At 43.9% G+C, this 27240-nt stretch overlaps 8 protein-coding genes and 1 pseudogene across 8 annotated transcripts; 3 read left to right on the top strand and 6 right to left on the bottom strand.

Annotated features, from left to right (window-relative positions):
- The first annotated feature begins 605 nt into the window (after positions 1 to 605).
- PIG-C (phosphatidylinositol glycan anchor biosynthesis class C) lies at positions 606 to 1760 on the top strand. The gene is made up of 2 exons (XM_017252155.3): positions 606 to 1175; positions 1233 to 1760. The coding sequence occupies exons 1-2, from the start codon at positions 621 to 623 to the stop codon at positions 1590 to 1592; spliced, it is 915 nt and encodes a 304-aa protein (XP_017107644.3). The 5' UTR covers positions 606 to 620; the 3' UTR covers positions 1593 to 1760.
- Positions 1761 to 1863: 103 nt separating this feature from the next.
- On the bottom strand, positions 1864 to 2110 carry LOC108132669 (drosomycin-like). Its single transcript, XM_017252178.3, has one exon. It carries the CDS (start codon positions 2108 to 2110, stop codon positions 1901 to 1903), a length of 210 nt encoding a protein of 69 aa, XP_017107667.2. The 3' UTR covers positions 1864 to 1900.
- Positions 2111 to 2870: 760 nt separating this feature from the next.
- LOC108132660 (drosomycin) lies at positions 2871 to 3441 on the bottom strand. The gene has a single exon (XM_017252167.3). The coding sequence runs from the start codon at positions 3079 to 3081 to the stop codon at positions 2872 to 2874; it is 210 nt and encodes a 69-aa protein (XP_017107656.2). The 5' UTR covers positions 3082 to 3441; the 3' UTR covers position 2871.
- A 467-nt stretch (positions 3442 to 3908) lies between these two features.
- On the bottom strand, positions 3909 to 4121 carry LOC122322307 (drosomycin-like; annotated as a pseudogene).
- A 356-nt stretch (positions 4122 to 4477) lies between these two features.
- On the bottom strand, positions 4478 to 7604 carry ZnT63C (zinc transporter 63C). The gene is made up of 6 exons (XM_017232590.2): positions 7418 to 7604; positions 7235 to 7359; positions 6645 to 6742; positions 6071 to 6587; positions 5778 to 6012; positions 4478 to 5710 (listed from the first exon to the last, which is right to left on the bottom strand). The coding sequence occupies exons 1-6, from the start codon at positions 7592 to 7594 to the stop codon at positions 5507 to 5509; spliced, it is 1356 nt and encodes a 451-aa protein (XP_017088079.3). The 5' UTR covers positions 7595 to 7604; the 3' UTR covers positions 4478 to 5506.
- A 5605-nt stretch (positions 7605 to 13209) lies between these two features.
- On the top strand, positions 13210 to 15913 carry pst (pastrel). Its single transcript, XM_017232588.3, has 7 exons — positions 13210 to 13432; positions 13490 to 13689; positions 13752 to 13886; positions 13960 to 14498; positions 14563 to 14652; positions 14726 to 14895; positions 14950 to 15913. The coding sequence occupies exons 1-7, from the start codon at positions 13329 to 13331 to the stop codon at positions 15776 to 15778; spliced, it is 2067 nt and encodes a 688-aa protein (XP_017088077.2). The 5' UTR covers positions 13210 to 13328; the 3' UTR covers positions 15779 to 15913.
- A 771-nt stretch (positions 15914 to 16684) lies between these two features.
- Positions 16685 to 20036, bottom strand: LOC108119407 (protein ST7 homolog). Its single transcript, XM_017232589.3, has 2 exons — positions 19624 to 20036; positions 16685 to 19556 (listed from the first exon to the last, which is right to left on the bottom strand). Exons 1-2 carry the CDS (start codon positions 19760 to 19762, stop codon positions 18097 to 18099), a joined length of 1599 nt encoding a protein of 532 aa, XP_017088078.1. The 5' UTR covers positions 19763 to 20036; the 3' UTR covers positions 16685 to 18096.
- Positions 20037 to 20171: 135 nt separating this feature from the next.
- On the top strand, positions 20172 to 23696 carry HIPP1 (HP1 and insulator partner protein 1). Its single transcript, XM_017232591.3, has 6 exons — positions 20172 to 21501; positions 21561 to 22099; positions 22159 to 22841; positions 22895 to 23105; positions 23165 to 23311; positions 23367 to 23696. The coding sequence occupies exons 1-6, from the start codon at positions 20388 to 20390 to the stop codon at positions 23517 to 23519; spliced, it is 2847 nt and encodes a 948-aa protein (XP_017088080.2). The 5' UTR covers positions 20172 to 20387; the 3' UTR covers positions 23520 to 23696.
- An 840-nt stretch (positions 23697 to 24536) lies between these two features.
- LOC108119410 (uncharacterized) lies at positions 24537 to 27219 on the bottom strand. The gene is made up of 2 exons (XM_017232592.3): positions 27048 to 27219; positions 24537 to 26980 (listed from the first exon to the last, which is right to left on the bottom strand). The coding sequence occupies exon 2, from the start codon at positions 26973 to 26975 to the stop codon at positions 24690 to 24692; it is 2286 nt and encodes a 761-aa protein (XP_017088081.2). The 5' UTR covers positions 26976 to 26980; positions 27048 to 27219; the 3' UTR covers positions 24537 to 24689.
- Between the last annotated feature and the right edge of the window lie 21 nt (positions 27220 to 27240).

Here is a 27240-nt window from a genome sequence, read left to right as displayed (position 1 = left end):
AATAATTGTAATATTGAGCCTGCCTGACAACGAAGGCCATATCTCAGTCAAGCGATTATTCAAGCGATTCTCAAGCGGAGTACCTTAAAAGACTTGTAGATAGATTCTCCACAAATCTGCATCAAAATCCTAGATACGATTTTCCGATCCATTTTTTGTGAATTTTTCCAGGGACCCCCTTGAATAATTGGATAAAGCGTGAGGACAGAAAAAGTGACCTACTGCGAAGGCCATATCTCAGTCAATATTGAAGCGATTCTCAAGCGGAGTACCTTAAAAGATTTGTGGATAGATTCTCCATAAATCTGCATCCAAATCTGAGATACGATTTTCCGATCCATTTATTGTGAACTTTTTCGGTCAACCCCCATGTAAAAGCGAAAGTGTCGTACTGCAAAGGTTATATCTTGAAAAATATTCTTTTGATTTTTGAGAAAAAAACCATTAAAGGTTTTTAGGTCGTTTTTCCAAAGGTCTTCATAAAAAATTTTATAAATATTGTAATATTTTAAATCAAATTAGTCCAGAAACTAACAAATCAAATAAATTGGATTAAAAATACATACTAACAGAGTTGAAATACTGAAAAATACCGCACATCAGCTGTCGTTCCCTAGAGGATGTGTACACACTGGTCTGCTAGCGGATGTAAACAAAAATTTAAAACGATAAAAATGGTTAAGAAGGAGAAACCGAAACTACCGCCATGGGTGAAGAACCTCTACTCCAACCGGGAGTACCCCGACAACTACACAGATGCCAGCTTTCTCAAGGATCTCCGTACAAATCTTCATGTCAGGATATACACATATCCGGAGGCGCTTGCCGGTGCCACTGTGCTGAGCAATCAAATATCCTGCATTACTGGTTTCCTTATTCTCTTCCAACTGCTGCTCAGCGATAGAGTGGCACCCACCACGATCCTGGTACCGAGCTGCGCAGTCACTGGAATCGGTTATCTCTGCTATCGGGGCAGGAGTCTTAGCCTGTCGCTCCTTGGCGAGGATTCCAAGACCCTGTTCACTGTGGTCTTTTTTGGCTACTTATTCTCCCCGATGCTGCACACCTTGACACAGGCCATCAGCACGGACACCATCTACACGATGACCTTCTTTGTGCTGCTAGCTAATCTTGTGTTTAGCGACTATGGGTTGGATGTAGCTATGGTCTCCAAGGTGTACCTTTGTTCTCTTTTCACTTAAACACAAATCACTAATATAAATCGTTACTAGGCCATCTCCCTCAATGCAGCCATATTTGGAGCCATTTGTCTGGCCTCTCGCCTGCTGACGTCCTATCATGCATTCGTCCTGCTGGTCGAGGCTGCCGTCTATTTTGTGCTTTATCCCATTATGACTGAAGCTAACTGGAGTCCTTTCTTTATGGTGCCCATCTTCGCCGCCTGCTGCTCATCTTTGTATTGGATATCACAGCCCGTGCTCTACCTGTACGCCTCCACCATAATTTTCATCAACTTTATCAGCCCGTTTATTTTTGTGAGACTGCAGCAACACAAGTTCAACATTCACGGACCTTGGGACGAGGCGATCGTCGAGGAGAACACCGACGAGAACCTGCATGAGAACTTATAGCGGCAGCTTTGCTTCTCACAGCAGCTGCAGCCACTACCAGGTGGCGGCGATGTCGGGGAGCACTTCACTGATCATTAACCAATCGCACTATATTTTGTTATTTTTTTAATTGATTGTTGATATTTTATGAGTTATTCTATGTCCTTCTTCTGGCCACTTTTATCCTGCTGCCTCATTATAGTTGTAAGTAAAACTTTTATAAATTATACTACAAAATATACTGTTATTAGAATCGTAATGAAAAATAGTTTTTTGAATGAAATTCTTTTATTTATATTTCGAATTATTGTTGATACAATAAGGGCCAGCTAACATCCTTCGCACCAGCATTTGAGACTAGCACTGCAGTGTCCACTGGGTCGACGTTCCTCCTTGCAAACACGTCGGCAGGTTTCGTTGTCCCAAACAGCACAAGGACCTCTGTACCTTCCGGAGAGACAGTCAGCATCCGCTTCGTGGGCTCCCAGGACGACCATCATTACGACGGCGGAGAAGGCAAACCAGAACTTGAACTGCATTGTAGAAAGTTAGGATACTGGACGAGAAGCTATCGAGTTAAGACTTGGGTTGGATGTGTGCGGGCTCTTCTTGTGTCGGAGTTTATATAGAAGGGCACTTCCTTTGCTATCTTTCCTCCTTTTTGGTTAGGTTTCTCTTTCATATGGGTAAGCAAAGTCATAGACATATGTGTCATAAAGTCCTGTATTATTCCCAGCATATGTAGGTAAAGACCAATTCTAAGAACAATTTCGGGAGTTATCCCTATTCTCCTGAACCGCACTAATCCGAATGCAATTTATTGTTGTATTGCCGAAAACGTTTCACTGCAAGAATATTTTAATATAGGTACATTTTTTCACCCAGCAAGGTTTTGTAAATTTTTCCAGGGACCCCCCCTAATGCATAAATCGGCATAAAAATCTGAGATACGATTTTTCGATCCATTTTAAAAAGTGAAAAAGTTTCCTACTGAAAAGGGTTCTAAGTGGCCATATCTTAAAAAGTATTCTTTTGATTCTTGATGGAAAAACCCTAGATGTCGGGAAGTACTTCACTGATCATTAACCATTCGCACTGTATTCTGTTTTTAATTTAATTGCTTGTTGATATTTTATGATTTATTCTATGCCAGTTTTCTGGCCACTTGTATCCTGTTAAGTCTTTATAGTTGTGAGTAGAGCTTTTTTAAATTATACTACGAAATATAAATTTTTTTTTGAATGAAAATAATGCATTTATTTGAGTTCCGAAGTTATATTCATAGTTATATAAGGGCCTGCTAACATCCTTCGCACCAGCATTTAAGACTAGCACTGCAGTGGCCACTGGATCGACCCTCCTCCTTGCAAACACGTCGGCAGGTATCGTTGTCCCAAACAGCACAGGGACCTCCGTATCTTCCGGAGAGACAGTCAGCGTCTGCTTCGTGGGCTCCCAGGACGACCATCATCACGACGGCGAAGAAGGCAAACAAGAATTTAAACTGCATTGTAGAAAGTGCTCGAGTAGCTATCGATTTAAGGCTTGTGTTGGATATATGAGACTTCTTCTTGTGCCGGGCTTTATATAGGGTCCAAAGATGCAGTTTTTTTTATTTTAGAAACCACTGAGAACTGCTGTCGATGATAACAATGTTTACGGTTGATCTGCTTCTCGGTACACAAAAATATTAACCGGTTGCTGATAAACCCAGTTTATCATTGTTGGCTTCAAGACTGAATCAGTGAAATGCGTATTATTATAGTTCTGAGCCGTTGGGAGTTCCCAGAGATGTTTACTTCCGAATGGAAAAAAATATCATTAAACAAATAAACAAAGTTTGTACTCTAGTATCTCGACTAAATATATGCTCATATTGTACTTCTTTTGTACTTGAATAAGTTGTTTTTAAAATGATTTAAAGTTGATTAGGTTATAAAGGATATCTATTATCATTATTTATTTATGAAAATATTTATGAAATTATATATTCTAGCCTATGGCCTGGGAAATGTAAAGTCGGGACATCCGTAAAGAACTCTATTTTTGTTTATTTTTCAACAAAGAATTGCACTAAAACCAAACCTGTATTTTAGTTTGGTTGAAACGCCATTTAAAGGTAATAAAATATGTTGATCAAAACATACATATATTGTTTATTTTTGTGGGTCAATACTACTGAAGACATAAAAACAAATTAATTAGTAACTTATAAAGTAAGCAAAGTTTAGACATAGAAGTTCTTTAAGAATATACTGAAATAAAAACTTACTGAACAGTAGGATCATGCAAATCCTGGAAAATTATTACTTTTATTTATTAAAAATTTATTTTCTTTTAACATCCTGAGCACCAGCATTTAAAGCTAGGACTGCAGCGTCCACTCACGTGTCCTTCCTCCACGCAATACCGTCTGCACAGCTCTTAGTCCCATATGGCACAAGCTTCTTTAGATTTCCCTGAAAGGCAATCGGCTTCAATCATGTTGGCAGTCAGGACCAGAATCAGGACCACGGATAGAAGAGCGTAAACAAATTTTATTTGGGCCATGATGATAAGGATTTTTATCAGAGAATCAGGATCCGCTAAAATGATTACTTTGAGTCCCCAACAGGGACAGGAATGAGCTCTTCAACTTCGGAGAAGGCGTATATATTCTGTATATATTCTGTAGATCTGTTGGCTTAGCTTGAAGATTGTATTCCTTTTGCATTGACTTACTCATCCTCCTAATTGATTATATAAATTCTTCAAGATTTGCTCGAAAAATGAATTTTTAAACTGCTGTGCAATACTTATTCTGAGCTTAACACCTGGGCTTTAATTTAAAAAGGATACATTGTAAAAGCACCTAGAATTTCATTAACTTTAAGAAACTCTCATATTTAAATAAAAATATATAACAATTGATTATGTTTGGCATTTATTTACAAACATATACAGGATGAAAGTCAATGCAGATCATAAAATAATACATGATGTTCGCATTAAATGTATATTCATTATAAAGATTGATACGATTAGAACTAAATAGAAACTAGTTTGCTTGTGGTAAAAACTCGATCTTTTTTTTACAGATAGCAATAAATCTACTAAGATTAAGAAACTATGCCTAACCATACATAAAACACACCTATGTGTTTCGTAAAGTGTCTTTAGTCATTTGCTAATTTGTAGGTTTGAACTATTGAATACAATAATTTATTTCACGTATGTATAAACTTTCTCAAAATGTAAAAAAACGTAGTACATATGTATGCTCTGTTGGTTAGGCTCTCCTATTGACTTACTAACTAATGCAATTAACTACCATCGCATAGGTGTAACATACTATATAGTATATATATATGAATGACGCTTCATTAACTGCATAATCCTATAAAGTTTGTGCCCACTCCGCACTCGGATCAGATGATCGGGTCTTTTCAAATTTCTAGCTTTTCTTTTTTGATTTTTCCATTTGATCTAACCTTCACTCCAATCCCCAATGTCCTTCGATCCTGCGATCATTTGTCCTATTCTCGTTTATGTCTAAATTCCGCTAAGAACAAATAATATTACAAACACTAAAACACGAACGCTGCACCATGGCAGACCAGTCTCCATTGCAGCGGTTACACAGATTTAACGTTAAACTAGGCTCCTAATTAGAGGGCCACCTCGTCACCGTTGCGGGTGCTCAGGGGTGACACCTGCTCCTGATACTGCTGTTCGGCCCGCAACTGAAGCTCCCGTCTCCGCTGGGCGGTCACCGAGAGATGGCTCTCGGCTGCGGTGGAAGCCACTTGGTTGTTGGCGCTTGGCTCGCGCATTTTATCACGTACGGATGTTGTTGCTGTTGTGGTTGCTGCTGCTGCAGCTGCTCCTGCTGTTGCGGTTGTGGATTTTTTGGTCGTGGCAAAGTGTACTTGTTGTTGCGCCTGCTGTGGCTGTTGTCAGACCAAATCGCTCTTTGGCGTCGACGTCGCCGCAATGGCAGCCAAGGGCACTCCCCCGGCACCCGCACCCGAGGCAGAGCCAGTCTGGTTGCCACTGGATGTGGCTTCCAGCAGGGAGCCCGCCTCCACGTCGCCGGCTTGCCGGGCTGCGTTGCGCTGGCGGCACAGGTAGGGCGAGTTGGTGGGCGAGGGCAGTTGATTCTGAAAAGTAAATAGAGTTTAGTGTTGGTTTTTAATTTTAAAAATAAATTGTTTATAAATAACTAACCAGTTTGTTGTTATTCTGGCAGCAGGTGGCCTTAACGCAGCCCTCTTCCGTGGTGGGACAATCCAAGGCGCAGCAGTCGGAGCCGCTCATGTTGATGCTGGAGGTGCCATCCGACATATTGCAGCCCTCGATCTCGCTGAACTCTGGCTGGATGGTGGTGGAGTGGATGCCCTCGTTGTGGAAGAACTCCTTAACCTTCTCGGCGATCTTCATGTACTCCGATAGATTTCGGCAACTAAGTAAGTCCAATAATAATAAAATATAGTATTTAATAAGGACCAAGCAAAACTTACCGAATATGAGCCGAGGCAATGATACGGTCCCCGGCCAGTTGCCACACATGGAACTCGTGCACGGCCAGCACGCCGTCCACCTTCTCAAGCAGCCGCTTCTGGATGGCGTCCACCTGGATGTGGGTTGGCACCGTTTGCAACAGAATCAGGGCTGATTCCCGCAGCAGCGGCCACACCGAGTGCAAAATCAGGATCACCAGCAGAATGGACAGGGCAGGATCCATGTAGTAGCGGTACTTCCACTTGGTTAGCCACACCACCAAAGCACTGATGACCACAATGATGCTGCCCAGGGCGTCGCTCAGGACGTGAAGGAAGGCTCCGCGCATGTTCATATGACCGGGATCGTGGCTATGGCCGTGACTGGACTTCTTAACCGGCTGCTTCTCCTTCTGCTTCTCGTAGGAGTAGTCGTTCTGTTCGTCATCGCCCTCGTCCATGTTGGCCAGCTCGGTGAGGCGGCTGTGGTTGCGGGTGAGGCCCCCGCCATGCGAGTGTCCATGGTGACCGCCATGTTCTATGGATATACATAGGTTTTAGTTTATTCTCCAACAGTGTATGGATGTACTCTTACCATATAGAAGGCAAAGTCCAATAACGTTCACCAAGAGGCCCAAGGCACCAACGATCACCAAGAGCTCGGGCTGGTGGATGGGTTCCTCCTCGATGAATCTGAAAAAAATATCAAAGAATATTAGTATCAATTAAATGTCTACTTGGGCCAATTAGACATAGTCCAATCAAATATTAGTAACCTTTTTTTTTATCAATGCTAACTTGTTTAATTTTTATCAGTGTGTCGGACAAGTATCGGTCGGTGGCTATTGGCAACAGATTCAGATTCACCTCGTTTAGCTTTTAAAAATATATATACATATATATTGTGCACGTTATGCGCATGGAATGCAAATGTAGTTACTAAAGTGAATAATTCCCAAGCCCGGCCTGGCACTAAAACTTCGTATCGAGCGTATCACAACAAATTGGCTCACACAGACAGGGAATTAAGCGATTCGAGAAAATTAAAACAAATCACGTTAGCACACACGTCGATGCCAAGGCGAGCTTATTTCTCGTAATTCGGCTTACTGCTCACAGATCACCGAGCAACTGGGACTGGGTGTGGATCATTGATCGGTAATTACTCCTAAAAAACCCACTCACCTTTTACACGCCTCGATGGTAATGCTGAAGCAGAGGGCCACCAGGAAGACGGCGTTGACGAGAGCTCCCAGCACCTCAGCCCTGGCCCATCCAAAGGTGTTCTTCGACCACTTTTTGGGTGACATCTATCAAGATAGGGGTTACAATTAGTGATTTGGAGATACCACTATGGAGGAGACTTACCTTGACCGACAGAAACGAGATAACCAGGGCGGCAATGTCGCCCAACATGTGAAAACTGTCGGCCACCAAGGCCATGGAGTTGGTCACATAGCCCACAATGATCTCCACAAAGAAGAAGAACGCCGTCAGCCACATCATCGAGAGCAGGCGACACTTCTTGCCAGAGTACTTGGCCATTTTGGAGAATCTGAAAAAAAGAAAATAAAGACTTCAGTAAGGGTCTTTTTATATTCCATCGAATATCAATCAAAGTATTGGGCTCAGTTCGTTCAACCTCCGGGCTTGTTATTCTGGGGACACGCACACCCAAACAAATTACCAACAAATTGAGTTTTTCAATTGTTTTCCATTCAAGCGGGTTGGTTGTTCAAACTATTTTCCATTTAGGCTTTTTTCTAGCCTTTAATTGAATATGAGAAGGGTAACAGATGAGATTTGGGGGGAATTGGAACCTCATTTAAAATAAAAATTAAAAAAGGGGCCTGGCCATCGATTCGTTATGGCTGAGTGGCTATCCCGATGGAAGCTCTGGACTCACGCAAAGAGCTCCATTCTGATTGCTGGCCTGGAACTGGGAGACTGTGGCTCCTCGCGATCTATACCCGGCTGGTGACTGACTATTCCCTCAGATCGGAACAGTTTAGCCAGCTAGCATATTCCCTCGAATCGCCAACGGTGCCAGAACGCGATGTGTAAACAAAAACTCAAAACATTTTCAACTGAATCGACAATGAATGCAAGTGTATCGGAATCGAAAGGGGACACAATCCCCATCTCCGTTGCCAGGGTGGCTAGGTGGCTAGGGCGTAATGGATGGAGGGGGCGTGGCAAACAGTCAAGGGAGTGACGTTTCTTTTCTTGCTACTGTGGCGACGGCGACGGCAACGGACAAGAAAAAAATTTGCATTTTTCGACAAGAACCCCAAAACGTAAGCAAAAAGCTATTGTCCGTTTGCCAAGCAACCAAATAATAAAGTGCTCAGCCCTCTAGAAAGGTACTCATTTCTAGAAAATGTTTGAAAATTATGAAGGATATACTATAAGAAGGGTGTTGGCTTAATTCTAACTCCATAGCTTTAAAAATAAGAGACTTCTTTGAGTGGAAACATGGGGATATGCTAGATCTCCCTAAAAGATTCTTTAGACGACAGTCCTCACTGTGGGAGAATCCACCTCATCTTTAGCATTCTGGTTGGCGCTTAGTAGACCCAGTACTGATTACACAATCTCCTCGTGTGGCTGTTATCGCCAGCCCAGGCACATTCACTGCCTCGGCACACGAGACGCCAAAAACAAAAGCGTTTTTTTTTTGCATTTTTGATTTTTATCTGCGACGCACCCACCACCACTGAACGCGATTCCGGTTAGGAGGTGGGTACCGTGTGCACTAATGCCAATAAATGCGTATCTGGTGGATCTGCCTGGTATGTCGGCTAACTGGTAACTAAGGACTCTATCCACCAGCCAAGCAATTCGATCTTCTGGGTCCATATGCCAACTATGAGCATGGGCTAGATAAACACGACCGATAAGCCTCTGTGCTGGCTGTGCCTCAGAATGCAAACAATTCCGGGCAGCAGCCCCTTATCGGGTCGGCTGGATAAAGGGTTGGGCTCGGAGTGTGGGTGTCGGGTGTATAGTCTACATTGTTGGCTAGCCAAATATTACAATCCAAACAAATGACAAATAAAGCTATTGCGTTTTATGGCCACTCAGGTGGGCAGTGATTGGAAAGAAAGTTGTTGAAAAATGAGATCTAGGAAGGAATCTAATGCAAGTTTATGTCTGGAATATCTAGATGTATTATTTTTCTGGAAATTCCAAGCGGTTTCACTTCAACTAACTGGTATTGAAGGGTTTGCTTTTGTAAAAACTTGATATAGTTACTTATTAGGAGAGGTATTACCTTTAAAAGGTATTGGGTATGGCATGCACGTTCGTCACTGTTAGGATGATTTTTTTAAGATTTTAAGAAGTATATCTTTTGGATAAAAGTAATTTATTTATTTATAAAATTTATATAGCTAGTTAAATCCTCTATCAACACTGATTAATAAAATAAACTAAACTGAATCACAGACTTACACGGTTGGAGTGGTACGACTAGCACGAAAATACTTATACTTATTTTATTTATTTAAATTAGTGTTTTTTTTATATTGTGGGAGAGCGTGGGCGGGCGAAACCTTGTCCGTTCACGCTCGAATAGTTACTGCATGGAGTGCCTGGCCGTCGGCCCTACCTGGCCTCTACCTGTATCGCTCAGATAGGCCGGCGCGGTCAACTGGCGAGCGGCTTAAAATGTGTCACTTGCAGCTGATAGCCACTGAGCTCTTAAGCGCCTCCGCCCGGGCAGCCGCGATAGCCGGAACGTGCTCCGCATAAGCAGCCCAACGCCCGCCATCCGCCGGTTAGTATCCCAAAACTATGGCCCTGCGGACATTGATGAAATCGTTTGTACATTTTGGCCATCTAGAGGGGGGGTTATGTATGTCACAGCTATCCCTACAAACAATCTGTAGAAGCACTTACTTTTGTGGCTAAAAATAATCGACAAGTTTACAGGCTCGCGGGCTTAAACATTTCCCTTTAATGCCAATTGTAATTCAATTTAACTTGACATTGGCCCGTCGGCCTTGGGGGGCTTAGGTACGTGATGTGCTCTACAATAAAATGTGATCCATCGATATATAGACACTATTCGAGGCAGAAATATGGCCAATGTTTCCGGCTAAAGATCATTATTTGGGTACAAAGAACTGACATGCACGTGACATGCGTGGCCTACGCAATTAATTCAAACCATTTAACATGCAACTCACACTCGAGTGCTTCAAAGTACAAATTCGTTAAATGCACTCATAGATGCACTCTCGTCTGGCGAAACTGGGCTACAAAATATTCTAGGTCAGGTGCCTTAATTGGCCTCTCCAGTTCCAGTTGCCAGACAACAAGGATTCATATTTCGGATGTGTTACTAAGCCAACCAAGCCAGGGCTATAGTAAAGCTTCCTCTTTAAGAGATATGAAATTTTGGGGATGATAAGGCAAATCAATGAGTTACTGGTACGGAACAGGTCTACCTACCTATATGAGGCACTCGAAAAGAACTCTTTCAGATAATCTGAATGAGTCCTATGATTTATAGATTGAAAATGTAAGGCACGATTTATTAGCCAATAATTAAAGTAATTTCCGATAATGCAAATCATCGAATATCATCGAATACAAGCTGAGGTGTTCCCAAAAACGGAATCTTTGGAGTAATTCCTAGCAAAATGGCTTTAGAAAGGCAGTCAAATAATTATTTAATAGCCAACATTGCAGTTGACCCAAAAAACGAAACAAAAAACAAAGAAAAAGAATCATTTGTTCGCCCAGTCGACGATTAACCCGCTTTTTTCCAGGCCCCCGGGAACGGAACAGTTGCGAAAAAAAAGGGCAGCCAGAAGAAAGGCGAAAGTAAGTGGCGGAATGGTAGGTGGGTGGGTCGGCAGGTCCAACCTACATAGCTGAAAAACAATAAAAATATATATGCATGATATTGCATGGATGTGTCAGCTATATATAGGCAAGCATATTACCCTAAAGTGGCACAGATGGATAAACAAATCAAATTTCAATATAAAATCTTTGATAGAATCTAGACACTCATGTCAAGGTCGTCTATGCAGGCCATAAATTGTACGAAAAAAAAATGCTAGTTAAGATTATAATAATGGTACCAAAGTGGGAGGAGTGGGTGGACCTTATCTGGACATTGCCTAACCTAGTTTAGTTGCACGTCGTAAATTAAAGCAGCTTTATGGTTGCTGCTGCAAACATAACCCAGTTCTTTATTTTTTTTTTTTTGGTTTATTTTCCATTAAAGTCACTATGTTTACCCACAAATCTAATGGACCATCCAGCCAGCCAGTCAGTCAGTCTGTTTCAAATATTAAACGTAATTAAATATTCACCAAATGAACTGAATAAACAGGGAATTAAATATATAAATCAGGGCACAACTGCTGCTGCTGTTCTGTTCTGGTGAGCTTTAATTTATTTGCCACAAAATTGTATTAGCAAATATTGATTTTTCCCCTCTCCTCCGTTTCAATCAATTTCAGTAAATTGGCGTTGATGAACTGGTGAAGAGAAAGAGTTGGAAATGTCACTTGGGTGGGTAGTGGGACGTGACCTTTAAATCGAATTATTTCAGCCACAGCGGGCAGGCATTTAATGTGATTTCATTAGCTCGAATATGTATGGAAATGGAGGTAAATCATACTTTGAGAATAAGTTATAACAGGAGAGGCAAAATCCCACATCGAACAACAATCCCAGTGAGTCAGAAAGAATTTCAGATAAAAAGACATGCAGCAACTAGCGATGATTAAGCCCGAGCCCATCGCATGGCCGTATGATAATGACTTGAGGTTGTAAAGAACCGGTTTCCTTTGGGCCGGGAAGCCCGGGAAGAGGCCATAAATCAAGTATAACGAGTCCTAGACACAGGCACCAAAAAGGAAGCGGCCGTCACATCAATTGCTGAAGTTCAGATATAATCCAGGCAGAGAACTGCTACCTGACCACGCCCACCCGCCCAGTTCGGTGACCCAGGTGCAGGTCACTGCGTTAAGAACAGGTATTGTCTTGAGGTAGAAAGCCAATTCAATTCATTTAATTGACAATTTTATTAATTGTACTTCTAAAAGATAGTTTTTAATTAAGAAAAAGGGTGCTGCCAGGATAGTAACTCACTTTAGTTTCGATTTTCAGAATCGTAGGTGCTGATGATCGCTGGCAGGTGCGCGACTCCTGCGGAAGTTGCTAAAAAAAAAAGAATGATTTATTAATTGATGAGACACTCGTTCTGTTCTCCAATTTAGGCCACGCAGTAACAACAATTATCGGCTTTAATTTAAAAGATTTTTTTTTTAACTTTTAAAAGACAAGTACTCTCGAAAGGAGTAAAAATCTTTATCAGTGTACTTGTATGTTGACAAAAATAAGTAATGCCTTTGCTGATTGCACTTTCTAGTTCCTGTTAACCGATATCCGATGCACTGGCGAATGGGGCAAATGGGCGGGGCGCGGTGGGGCGGGAGGAATTGTGGCTCTTGTTGCGATAAAAGCGGAGAAAAGTCTTTGTTTTCTATTCTTCCAACTGCACAAGGCTACACAAACGAATCGCATAAGACAGGGAGAGAATGCCTAGTAATCTGCGAATCGGCTGGGATGGGAAACTGTTCCAAGCTAAATTCCTGCGCTTCCTCCGCCCAGGGGGTGGCTCCGACACACAAGTGTATGTGTGTATGCAAGTTAATTGTGCAGAGTCACAAACTGTAAGGCTGGGGGAGTGGCGGGGTATTAAATGATATGCACGTGCAGTAGTCGCGATTAAGGGATTCGTCACCCGTCAACGAACTTTACCGACTAGCAGCTTTTTGATTTTCAGCACACGGCGTGGAGCGCAAAAACTTTGAAACAGTGGACGAGCTCGCGACTTATAAATTATTTTCCATGAACGGTGTGGGTGCTAGATAGGGTTGGAGAAACACCGATTAGTGGTATCGATAACTTTATAGTTTTCACTTGTCTGTGGCTTTCTTGGTCACACTAATACTTATTTAAGCTTTCACTCTTCCTTTCTTATTTTGAAAATATAGCTAATCATAAGAAAATAAGTCTAAAAACTATATAAATTTGTTTGGAAAACAATTTTCTTTTTGGCCATGTAGTATTTTACAAGTCCATCTCTAACTTGTTATCGAGGCTCATGTGTTAGTTCATTCCCACCGCTAACGATCCTCATTTTAGGCTATAAAAAGGTGATTTCCGGTAATAATGGTTTAATCGATGTCCAGGACAGTCCAGAACAGTTGCACAACAAGAGAGCTGAAATAACTAAAATTTCTAATAAAAAAAAATGGCAGAGGCTAATAACAATAACGGCAACCAGCGCACGGCTCGCGAAGTGCAGCAAGAATTTGCTGACAAGCTCGGTTACGCGGAGCAAATAATATGGGACTTGTGAGTATTGCGCATTTAAAAATTTTTGATAAATCCGAGTGATGATGTCATCCTTAGGCTGTCGGAGGAGCAAGCTCATTTGCTGGAGGACAAGCTTAATCAATTAATACGCGATCCTCAGCCTCCTTCCAATAACGAGTTGAGAGAACGAGCGGTAACTCCGGAACTTCTTATCAAGGAAGAGAAGGCACGAACCAAGCTAACCAATGACAACAGAAAAGCTCGGGACGCAATTTTTAAAGCAGTATGGGAGCAACGTAAGCAAATTTTGAACTACTATTTGTGTTTATGTTGCATTTTTGTATTTTTTTATTATCAGGAAAGTACACAAACCGGCAATCGCTGACGGCCATTATCTATGTGATGGTCGTTGCCGACGAAAAGGACGTCAATCGTGCTGAGGACTGTACTAAGTTCTCTTGTCATCCTGTATTCCGGGCCCGCCGTTGCATAAGTGAGTCCTAGTACATTTTTGGGAGTTATCTATAGAAGATTATTATTTTTATAATCACTTAATACCATTTTAGCTGACAGTAGTGGACGAAGCAGTGACAGTTCCGACTGCTGCAATATTTTTGTGGATGAGAACGGACGCGTGTACCAGAACTGGGACCAGTATGTGGCCACTAATGAGTTGCCCGCAGGCATAATGGTGGCACCTGAACGGGGAATCTACCGGCTCGTAAATGATCATGTGCGGTTGGACAAGTATGTGACTCCGGCGGGTAGCGACAGTAGGAAAGTACTTGGCTTCCTGGACGTGGGCTCGGCAGTTGGAGGATTTGCAGCTGCCGGTGTTTCGATCGCAGCATTATGTACTCTACCAGTGTCCGGTCCGTTGTTGGCAGGTGCCGGTGTTGTGGGCTTGGCCAGTGCCGGGTATGGTACGGCCCGATCTGCTGGAAAGCTGGTGGATCGCAGCCAGCATGAACAGTCGATTAACGTAACCGACCGTGAGGCGCGAAGCCACTGGCTGGGCACTATTGCCGGAGTTATAGGATTGGGAGCTGCCGGCGCCACACAAGCCGTTACTGTGGCCACTAATGCTGGACGTGAAGTGGGGGCGGTACGTAAACAATTACCCCAACCCATATCAATTGCAAACTTATCTTGACTTTGGAAAATTTCAGATAACCCAGCTGACGGTGAATGGCATGAACATTACCTCTATTGCCATTTCCGGGACTGGCTTGGCCAATGGAATTCTTGATATGATATTGGTAAGCTTTTGGAGTGAATCTATCGATACACCGAGAGATCTTAAAGCTCTGACTCTATTCTTCTGAACCACAGAAAGTCCAGGATGGGGATGACATCACCGCTATTGATGTGCTGCAGCTGTCTGCATCCCTTGTGCTGTTCACTCACAGTGTCTACAACTTCAAGCTGGCCTCGACCATCATTAATGATACGGCCAATAAGACCTTGACAGGCTATAGGGAAACCCTGAGCAATCGCCAAAGGTAAGCTACTTTGGGATCGAAAACCTCAAACGACTAAACTATTTATTTTTCTAGGCGCTCGTTCGACAAGGCCTATAAAGAAACCATTCGTATAAGTGGCAATAGGGCCAAGCTGGACATTATACGCAACGTAAACGAGATTCCATCGAAGCAGCAGTTCAATGATCTGTACAAGATCAATAAACAGCTCAACAAGGAGGGAGTGCGATACTCTTTCGGATCCGATGGCAAGACCATCCTATTGAATGGAGAAGTTCAAACGACAACTGCGGATCTGCGTGCCAGTGTGCAGCACAACCAAGGACCTAACATTTTGAAATCAGTGACCCAGCCTATTCCCGCAAGTCATTCGAATTCAGTTAACGTTGGATCGACTGGTGGCTCGCGTATTTTGGGCCCCCAACCCGGTTACCAGTCGCGTCAGGAACCGAAAAATTACGCCGTAGGAGTGTTTGCATTGGAACTTAGCTCCGTGGTCATTGGAGGAATTGTGTTTACGCTGGAAAATTATGGACGTGTCATCTTTGAGCACATAGCCAGTGCCGAGGCCTTTGAAAACATAATTGAAGGCATGTGCAAGAATTTGCCACCAGAAATCTTTGACTTTATTATGAAACTAACGCGCACCTTCATAGACACCATGCTAGATGACCTGACCACGGTCCTCAAGTTCTTTATAACCACGGAATCGGTGCTGTACCGCATGTTGATGTATGTGCTGCACAACTTTAGAGACTTGCCTCTTGAAGTCCTAGAACAGCACACTGGGGACATTTTAAATGCGTTGAAGCGCTACTACTTGTCCCTCAATCCGAACAACTACACTGGTCTGCTTCAGAAGTGCAAGGTCTGCAAGGGTTACTTTCAAATCAGTCCATTGTAATTTTAACTTAACGATGCATTTAGAATGATACAAAGTGCCTTATTAGGAGACTCAAAAGCAAAATGATTACAAATTTTACTAAATATACACAAGAGCAAGCATTGACACAAATTATTGTGATATAAAAAATAAAAACAGGAGCACAAAGCGTTATGACAACACAAAAGTATTTAATAAAAAGATATTATTTAAGAATGGTATTTGTTGTTTTCTAATCTAGTACCCTAAAAAAATCTGTGTTTTATTGCATAAATAAAATCATGTCTACAATTTCTAAAAGATGTATTTAGTGGATGTGGAAAAACTAGGTATTTCCTTTCTTCCTTTAACTGAAAATTATATCAGGGGTTCACGAGTTTATAAAAACTAGTCTAATAAATGAATAATACTTCAGCTCTTAAATTCTTTGAAAAAGTACCTGCTAAGGTTAATCAATTCATTTCTTATCAATGTCTGAGCCAATACAATATTTATTATTCCGATAACTGATTATTTCAGATAGTAGAACAAACTAATTTTAGGTGGGATTATCTATTAGTGCGGTTATCTTACCACAGAACCTTTCCATTTTGGGCAAAAATTTATTAAGAAAAAATAAGTAAAACAAATAAATGAATAATTTCTGCATTTAGTTTACTCGCTTGTCGTTCTCTGTTACAATAATTAAAATAATAATAAAACTTAAGAATAATTTAGTTTCCTCTTGCGTGGCTGCTGAAATTCGTTTCCTACGGATCACTTGGAAGCTGGAACTCAATGTTTTTGTTTTTTTTTAATTTATCTCGTTTTTGTTTTCCTTTTTTTTTATGTTTATTTCACGAAGACAACACAGACATAATAAGATCCAAAATATATATAAGGTTGTCAAATATCTCCCTTCCGCCTTTTTGTCTTTTGAATTTCGCGGCTATGTACAAAGCGCTACAGAGCTCGTATCTGGCAACACTATACATAATTTAAAAGGTCTTGACATAACCTACAAAACGACGCTATGCATGATTAGTTTGGATATTGCGTTCACCAGTTATAGACGTGTAAACATGGAGTTCACTAACGCCGAAATTCGCGCTATTTTAAAGTTTTCCTTCGTTAAAGGCAAATCCGCTAGAGAAACGTTCCGTGAGATTAATGGGGTTTTGGGGGATGGTACTCTATCACTTCGAACCGCGGAGGAATGGTTTCGACGATTCAGAGCCGGTGAAAACGACACCATGGATAAGCCAGCCGGCGGAAGACCTGTGACGACAAATACCGATCAAATCATGGAATACATCGAGTTAGACCGGCATGTGGCTTCTCGTGACATCGCCCAGGAGATGGGAGTTAGTCACCAAACCATTTTAAACCATCTGCAGAAGGCTGGATACAAAAAAAAGCTTGATGTTTGGGTGCCGCATGATTTGACGCAAAAAAACCTTGTGGACCGAATCAACGCCTGCGATATGCTGCGGAAACGGAACGAACTCGACCCATTCTTGAAGCGGATGGTGACTGGCGACGAAAAATGGATCACATACGACAATATCAAACGAAAACGGTCGTGGTCGAAGGCCGGTGAATCGTCCCAAACAGTGGCCAAGCCGGGATTGACGGCCAGGAAGGTTTTGCTGTGTGTTTGGTGGGATTGGAAGGGAATCATCCACTATGAGCTGCTCCCATATGGCCAGACGCTTAATTCTACCATCTACTGCGAACAATTGGACCGCTTGAAGCAGGCGATCGACCAGAAGCGTCCAGAATTGGCCAACAGGAAGGGTGTAGTGTTCCACCAGGACAACGCCAGACCACACACTTCGTTGATGACTCGTCAGAAGCTACGGGAGCTCGGATGGGAGGTTTTATCGCATCCACCATATAGCCCGGACATAGCGCCAAGTGATTACCACCTGTTCCTGTCCATGACGAACGCCCTTGGTGGTGTAAAGTTGAACTCAAAAGAGGCTTGTGAAAAGTGGCTGTCCGAGTTCTTCGCAAATAAGGAGGGGGGCTTCTACGAGGGAGGTATTATGAAGTTGCCGTCTAGATGGAAACGGATTATCGAACAAAACGGCGCATATTTCAACTAAATCGGATCACTGTAACACTTTTTATAAAGCATTGAATAAAGAGCAAAAAAGCGGAAGGGAGATATTTGACAACCTTATATATGTATTTATATATATATATATATGCATGTTATGTATTTATGGTTTGTGTAATTTTGAGTGGATTTGTAGCTTGTTGGTTGCCGAAAAATGGATGCGTGTGAGTGTGATTTTGTGTCATTCGAGGGGTGGAAAGTGGAGGAGATCCTAGGATGTAGGATGTCTCCTGTAGGTTTAAACGCGCGACAATTGCTGAAGCAAATTGCACGGCCAGAACGCCTCGATGCGCTCCTTGAGCAACTGAAACGGATACGAGATCCAGGTAAGTACGGTCTGTGCCAGATGTCCCATCGGTTCCGGATACTGATGCGTGGCTAAAGCCAACAGAGCGGTAATGCTGCACAATCCCGCCGTAAACAGAATGAAAAAGGGCAGCTCCTTTTTTGGGTAAACAGAAACTTCGTGAAATGCCGGCAGCAGTTCCCGATCGGCGCACTCAGTGCACGTTGGATATGGATAGAAGAGATGGCCGCGCTCCAGTGGATACGGTAGCATGCGAAATGTGCCCTCCCAGGTGCAGTGCAGCAGATTCAGGGCACCCTCCACCTGCTTCCAGTGCTTTAAATGGAAGAACGCATAGGCCAGAGCCTCGGAATCGCCGCGCTTGAGAATGTGCTCTGGCGGCAGGATGAGACGCTTCGTCTCTAACAAATACTTGGGCACATGGGGATTAAATTCCACAGCCCGATGAATTGCCTCCACGGCGCTCATCTCTGCCGGACTCAGTCCCCGCTTGGAAGCTATGTCCGGCGAGAACTTATCCGCTACAGCGCGAGCCTTCAAGAGAGCTGCCGTGTAACATATTGTGGCCGACTTGGGCAACGAGATGTCATCGTATTTAGCCAGAATGGCATGGCAATCGGCGTAGGCTTGCATCTCCAACAGCGTCTCGATTAAGTTCTCGTGAATGTTTAGCACGCTCATGATGGACGGGATCTCTTTTGTGAGATCCCTGAACATCTTGGCCGCCTCCTTTAGTTTACCGAGCTTCCTGGCGCACATGGCCAGGCGACGCTTGATGTATATTAGAACATTAGTATCCCGACGATGCATCCCGTCCGCTATGGCTCCCTGGTGTTGGGTGGCTTGGGACTTGCGATAGTTGATCTCGGCCACTTTTAGAGCGGTTTTTAGGATCTTCTCTGCCTCCATGATAGTCATGGCTTCTTCCTCCGCCAACAGGATGTAGGCGGGAGCACACTCTGAATTGATTTCAAGAGCGCTGTTTGCTGATTTTATTCTCTGCATTGGATTCCTTTCCCGCCATGCAGTCTGCATGATCTCGTACTCCTCCTTACGTGCATCCCCCTCACAGGTGAAGAAGGTCTGGTGGTCTTGGGCGCTCAAGTTCATATCGTAGTATGTCAGCGGTTCCTTATTGGTCACCCAGAAAAATCGCTGGTACTCTGCGCCGCGAAACAGATTCAACGGGTTCCTCCAAACCTTACACTCGGGCATTTGGGTTCCAGTGCTAGTTGTCGCTCCTGTCCCTCCGGCTGCACTCCCTCCACCCGCTCCACCGTTGCTGCTACTACTGGAGCCGCTGCTGCTGCTGGATCCACTGCCATTACTGGACTCCGATTGTCCATCGCTGCCGTTAATCCAGGGGCTTATGTGGTTGATAGACACTTGCTCTGCGACAAAAAATTATGTACAACTAGAAGATAATTTAAATCGGAATAAAAAAAAAAGGTAAAGTACCTATGAAAGAGGTGCCGTATTTGCGGAAGTACCACCACTCGAAGATTAAAATCAGTCCGGATATCAAACTAGATGTCCCGGTGAGCGCCACGTAGAACTTTGGCGTCAGGGTGCTGAGAAACATCGACGAGTCCCACATCCTGGGATGTGTATTCGACGCCGTTTCGTTTCCCTCTCCGTTGAATTTTGGTTTTGTTTTCGCTTGGCTTTTGCCGCTCGGTTTCACCTCCTCCCCGGGTCTTGGTTGTTTGGTTTGTGATTTACGGACTTCAATTGAACGGTTGATCAATACCAACTGGCCGTTGTCTTTCCTCGCGCTATATCCTTGTGCTTATCCTTTTTGAGGACTTTTTTCCATCAAGTATTCGCAGGGGGACTCTTTCGATGTGACCAGATGTTGAGCGGAAATGCCATCACCTCTCGCTAGGGATGAGAGTCTAGCTGATGTTTATTTATCAGATGCTGTAGCGCCAATAAGAAATTAGAATAAAGCTTGAAAATAAAGTTTTAACTCTATCAAACTTTACTAAGAATGACCAATCAAAAGTGTTAATTTAAAATAGCTAAAATATTAAACTGTATTATTGCAATTATAATATTCTACTTTAAGAAGCACTGCTATCGATAGCCATTTCACCGAGTCCTGGCCATCACTAAAAAATGGCGCTTTGCTGCAAGTGCATTTTTTCTTAATTTTCTGTAAACTCGAAGATAAATTGGATTGATTGGCTGCCTATTGAATAAGATAAGAAATAAGGTCGATCATGGCACAGGTGACGGAAGCGGACACCCAAGTGGATAAGCCGGAATCCTTACAACCGGTGGAGAACGCCGAGAAACGGGAAACAAACACTGAGGCTAAGAATGGTGAGACCTCTTTGGAAGATGAACTCGCTGCGCTGAATGGAAAAGATGCGCTGGACGATGATGGCCCGGGTATCGATGAGCTGACTTCCCTGGAGCAGGAGATAGCAAAGATGCACAACATTCGCCCAGTGCCTACTTCTTCAAAAAAGGGTGAGGCTGGCTCTGTTAGTGGAGCTGCTGAAAATGGCGGTACCGGCGACGCAGATGAAATTTCACACCAGGCGAGCAAATCCCCGCTTGATGACAAAGGTCAGGATACCTCGGGTAGCGGGCAAACCAGTGAATCTCCTCTGGAGGAGGTGGACCTGATCGCTCTGCTTAAAGGAACGGACACTAGTCATGAGCACGAGAAGGACGGGGATAATGAGAAGAAGCCAAGCGGCGTGGAAAAAACCCTTTCGGAACTGGATAACGTGGACGTTGGCGTTACCATTGAGGGAGAGGGGCAGTACGAGATAATGGAAATAGATGACGATGACTCGATCGCCGCCTCTTCAAATAGCCCAAAGCCATCTGCAACGAAATCTCATTCATCGGTCCGCTCTGTAGCTCCTTCTTCATCCAAACCCAAGCTCTCGGCGGAACAAGCCAGGGCTGTGGCTTTGGAACAAATTGCTGGTCTCAATTCCCAGAAAAGTCGACCCCGAAAGGAGCAGCCTCAGCCTCCGCCGGTAATGAAGGCCAAGGATATAGTTAGTTCTCTAAATGACGATTGGGATGACTATGACTCTGACGACGATGTCGCCACGCCGTCGATTTCAGTGGCCAAGGCAAGTGTGCCAGCCCCACTGGTATCCAAAAAATCGCCATCGCCTGTAAAGAAGCTGTTATCCGATACCACAAAGTCATCAAATCCTGGGTATGTGGCGAACAACAAACCACTTATCAGCAGCGTAAAAGTAATGCTGAAGACCGTGACACAAAAGCAATTGGATCAGAGCCTGAAACCCGTTGTTGTGGAGAAACCCACAGTGTCCGCCGCGCCCAAGACCGTAGTAGAACCTACCACAGGTAATGCCCTTTTTTTAAGAATCCAGAAAGAATTATTAAAACTTCCATTGATCTTGCAGGTTTCAAGCGAATGCGGGTGATTAAGCGCAAAATAATCTGGGACCCGGATGTACCGGAAACAGGGAAGTCCTTTGCGCAATATGCCAGCTCCAAATCAATAAGAACTTCAGTTTCTCCAAAACGAGCACCCACACCTACTCCTGCCCCAGCCCCAGCCCCCGCCCCAAAAACGCTCAAAGTAAGAGTAAAAGCTACTTCCCCTACATTGCCAATCAAAAAGGAGACTGCTGCAAAGAAATCGCGGGCATCAACGCCCAAGGATCTGTCGACAACCACCAAAGCGGCTGCACAACCGAAAGCTTCTGAGGCCGCGCGTCCCTCGTCACCAGCAAAGCGACGTTCCCAAACGCCCAACACCGGTCTGGCAAACGGTGGCGCCCAGAAAAAGAAGAAGGTTAGCGAAATTGATCGACTTATGGGAGACGAGGGGGCGGCCAACATGATCCATGCGGTGGAGCACGAACAGCGAGAGATGAGCGGTGGCGAAGTGCCCAACAAGCCATTGATGCGGAAGCGGGCAATGACGATAACCGGGCGGGTATGTATCCAATGCGAAGTTTTAAAACAAAATATATTAATCTTTATTCATATTCGTAGAACCAAAATGCTGCTCTCACACCGGAACCGAACGTTGCGTCCAAAAAGGAGACAAACAATTCAACAAAGTCCTCCGGCAAACGGGGGTCCGATGCCGTTTTCTCCAAAACCCCATCTACAACGAGCACTTCTGGATCCAAGTCGAGCGCTTCGGATTCCTGGGATTATGTATACAAGCAACGTGCCAGCGAGGAGTCGATGATCATGCGCCGGCGTTCTAATAGCTCGTACTCGAGCAACGCCTCCGTTAGCAGACTTTCGCTCGACAATAAGCCAGGTGGAAGCCAGGCTCTTTCGGATGATGCGGCTGAGAGATCTGACCCATCTTTTAAGTTCCTCAAGCCGACAAACAAGAACCAAAGAGGGGTAGAATCTTCATCCCACACCCTGGCCAACGACCTAAAATCCAACAATGGTCAGTTGGTAACTCTGCAGAAAAGAGACAAGGTCGGTCACCTTACGATCCATACGCAGCGCGGAAAATCCGGATATACGTACAGCAGCCAGCTGTTGGAGAAGCTTAGCGAAACGTTGAACATAGTGGCGCGTAGCAACGAATACAACACGGTGCTGCTTACCGTCCAGGGACAGCAATTTTGCCAAGGCATCGATTGCAATGAGCTGGTGCAGGGTTCGCTAGATAAGCGCAGGAACAGTGCCAGCCAGCTGGCGCAGGCCCTCAAGTAAGTCAAATTCGAAATTCCAATAGCATTAGTTGGCATATTTTGTCTTGCAGAACATATCTCCGCACTCTAGCTACATTTCCCAAGCCCGTGGTGGCGGGTATTGTGGGCAACCTCAAGAACCTGGGCGTGATGCAGTTGCCTCTAGTTGACTACGTGGTGGCCGCCGATGATTGTTGTTTTGAGACCCACTATGCCAAACTGGGGCAACTGCCTGAAGGATATGCCCTTTGGCATGCCAACGAGAAAGTAGCAAGTGATTTGGTAAGCTATTAAATGTTAGATTCTTTTCAAGTTATTTTTTTAACAATATTATTCCATAGCACTCGCGTTTGTTTCTGTTGGGTGAGAAACTGACGACATCGGATATTCTGGGAGCCAAGAGCTTCATCGACAGGACCTGCAAAGCCCGAAGTGTCAACGACGAAGCAATGGGAGTAGCGCAACATATATCCAAAACCTCGGCAGATGTAAGTTACTCACTACCAACCTAGGCAATCTGTTAATTATTATTATTCCTTTCAGACATACCGCACCCTGAAGAAGCTAAACCACTCAGCCAGCAACGCAGCGAAATTTCCGCGTTTGGACGAGGAACTCAAAATTATAGCCGAGCAATGGTCGTCTGCTAATTGTGTGGCGAATTTGAAGCGTTACCTTAGCGACACCGACTTTTAGAGTATAGTCTAAGAAAATTGCAATTATATACCATAGTTTGTACATGGTAGATAAATTCGTTTAAAAAAATGTTACCATTTACTGCTTTGATAATTATTTAAAACTTTTAGGAGTTTTATTCTGAAATTGATCCATTTTAAGTTTATTTTTTTTTTATTTTACCTACAATGAACCTTTGTAATGTTTTGTATTCCATTGTAAAATAGCTATGCAATGTAAATTATACATAATTTGGAAAATAATTATCTTTCGAATTCTGTTATATTTTCAATTGGAAATACACAAAAACGTTTTTGTAGTTGTAATCCGTTTTTTCAAGGGGGTCCTCTGGAAAAATTCACAAAAAATGGATCGGAAAATCGTATATAGGATTTTGATGCAGATTTATGGAGAATCTATCCACAAGTCTTTTAAGGTACTCCGCTTGAGAATAGCTTGAAAATTGACTGAGATATGGCCTTCGCAGTAGGTCACTTTTTCGGTTCCCACGCTTTTTCCAACTTTTCAAGGGGGTTCTCTGGAAAAATTTACAAAAAATGAATCGGAAAATCGTATATCAGATTTTAATGCAGATTTGAGGAGAATCTATCCACAAATCTTTTAAGGCACTCCGCTTGAGAATAGCTTGAAAATTGACTGAGATATGGACTTCGCAGTAGGTCACTTTTTCGGTTCCAAGCTTTTTCCAATTTTTCGATGGGGTCCCCTGGAAAAATTCACAAAAAATGGATCGGAAAATCGTATGTCAGATTTTGATGCAGATTTATGGAGAATCTATCCACAAGTCTTTTAAGGCACTCCGCTTGAGAATAGCTTGAAAATTGACTGAGATATGGACTTCGCAGTAGGTCACTTTTTCGGTTCCAAGTTTTTTCCAATTTTTCAAGGGAAAAAGAATATCTTTTGTTTTCAAGAATACTTTTTTTTTTGTGTAGCTAAAATAATAATTCCAAAATTAGGATGTAAACTAAAAAGAAAAGTATCTTTCAAGACCCAGACATACTAGCATATAAAATATAATGTTACAATACATCTGTTCTATCAGTTTATTATGGGAGGCTAGAAAAGGTTCTATTAATGTACAATGCAATGAATGTTACTAGTTTAACTGGGTTTTACGCTTGGCTAAATGCACGTTAACCTGATCCGGATGGGATGGCGGTCATCTCTTTAGTTGTGCATCACGTTCTCATAGAACACGGGCAACTCCGATTGGAGGCGAAGCAACCGTACATAGGTGAGCAGCTTCCACTCACTGAGCGGCTTCTCCTCTGGATGCACGAAGGTGGACGTGTACGTGACCAGCTCCTGGGAACCATCCTGATCCAGATCGGCAATAAGGGTTGAGTACTCTTGGTTATTGAGGTCCGGCTGGCAAACCACTTCGTTGCGATCATTCCGGCAAAACTGAACGATGTTGCTCTGCGAGGTGTTCTCGATTCGGGTATCGGCCCCAACGAAGATAACCAGCATTACAGTCTCCGTGATCATCTGCATTTTGTAGCTGCCTCCGGTGATTCCAGATATTCCATTAGATTTCGTTTGGTTTTTAGAAGGAACCGCGAAGGTTTCCCTCTTCTGCACTAAATGCCCAAAGACATCGAATTCTTGGTGGGATGGTGGGAATCGGTGCTCCTCAGCCTCGTTGCTCCTCTTCAGCCTCTGTTGCTGTTGCTTCTTTTTCTCCTGCAGCTTCTCCCTATCCTTGATGGCATTCATGTTCTTTGTGTGATTGCTGCTGCCACTCTTTTGGACATTATTGCTGGAGGAGCTGGGTTTCGATGGCTTCACCAGACCATGCCACTTCCAGAATTTCATCACAAAGCCAGACATCTGGTTTTTCGAGTTCTTGAAATGCCACTGGGCCGGAACCATTCCGTACATTCCGCTTTCGCTGAAGCTACGGAACACACTGGGTTTCCCATTGCGAACTTCGCTAAGGACAAAGGTCACGTTGCAATCCTCCGGACATCGACCTCGGTTCTCGACCACCAGCTCCCGTCCGCTGAGGGAATAGATGTTCTTCTGTGAGTCCACTTCGCGCCGCTGCCCATGATTGCGGTGTTGGGAAATTTTCGAGGACGGTAGAAGCCTCTGGCCCACAATAGATTTGTTGGTAATGAGAGCGAACAACTCCGCCAGACTCTTGGACCGCGGCTGCTCCGTTCCGTTGGACTTTTGGCATGAGAAACTAACATTGCCACCCTCCACGTTATTTAATAGTTTAACGTTAATTAATCTCTGGCAATCGTGGATGCGGAAACCTTCGCCAATGGGGCTGCCCTTACGGCCGGATAGCAAACGTAACACATTCCGTGCCTCCAGTTGGGAAGGCGGCTCGTGCTTCTGCTGTGCCAGCGACTTGGTTCGCTGCTCCAGCGACAAACTGGTCACCAGAAGTAAGTCTAGCACTCCATCGTTGTCCAGATCCGGAAGAATAATGGGAAAATCAAAGGCATCCACTTTGCGAGCTGATCTCTCCTTGAACCACCAGAGCCACTGACCGGAGACTGGGTTAATGGCACCCAGTTCACCATATTCATCCAGCACCAGGCAATCCGATTTTCCATTGCCATCAACATCAATCAGGGTGCAGTCCAAAGCCACCGGTTCGTCCACCATCTCCACAAACCAGGCCACAGCTCCAGAGCTGCCTATCAAGCAAATGATTCCATTGCGACGCTCGTTTCCTGGCCGAAATTCCGGAAAGAAGGCATCACCGCGATACATAAAAATCAGGTTGTTCTCCCAGATACGCAATCCACCTACTACATTGACTCCTCCTTTGAGCTCCGCCCGGGTGTAGTTGTTTAACCAGTTGTGGGTCTTGATTCGATCCCCGACAGCTGGACAGGCGCCAGTTCCATCGGCATTTCCGCATGGCACAAGCCATACAAAAGAGACTACGGCAAAGACACAAAGAAGCAGGCTCCCAATAAAGCAGCATCGCCTTACCGGGGACATGGGGGTCCGCTTGGACTCCTCTAGTCCCTGAGAGCCGCCTAGTATGGCTACATTGTCGGCGTTGGAATCGAATTCGCTATTAAAATTGGACAATTCGGATCCAACCCCACCATTATCGCTTAGCATGACGGACCGAAAAGTATTCTGCATGTTGGTGGCGTAGCTACTGCCCTCCAGTTGAAATTTCTGTGGGTTTCTGCTTGGAAAGGTTCCGTTTGCTGAAGTCCTGGGGACTATCCTTGTGGTCGTTGCGGCCCGTGTATGTGGTGACTTCAAAGGTAAACTGTTTGGCGGAATGCGGCTTCTTTGGGCTTGCAGCTGGAGAGGATTTGTCGACGGCTGGTGATGCAGGCTTTCTAGTTTGCGGCTGTATTTGCTGGCGTTGTGTATCTCGATCTCTTCGTCGGATTCGGAGTCGCTCATCGCCTGTCTTAACGGTGCATAGATGCCACCCGGGTGGCCGTTATTTTGCAACGCTTCCGTGTGCAGCATTTTAGCTGAAAAATCAATAAAATTCCGTTGGAGCACCCGCAGTGAAACCAATGAAAAAAAATGTTAACTTACCTCCGGTAGATAACAAACACACTCAATGGCCGCTGGCATCCACATAGCTACTGCTTTTGATCTTTATTGGATTAGGCGAAGCATTAATTTACGAAAAAAAAACACCCTTCGATTTGAAAGCTTTTTTTAAATTCAAATGACACTTTCGCAGGGGATGGCACTTATGCGATACTGAATAGTGTTGGTCAACGGG

Source organism: Drosophila bipectinata, chromosome 3L (assembly GCF_030179905.1).
Source record: "Drosophila bipectinata strain 14024-0381.07 chromosome 3L, DbipHiC1v2, whole genome shotgun sequence".
Classification (NCBI taxonomy): Eukaryota; Metazoa; Arthropoda; class Insecta; order Diptera; family Drosophilidae; genus Drosophila; species Drosophila bipectinata.
This window is presented reverse-complemented; position numbering and strand designations above follow the sequence as displayed.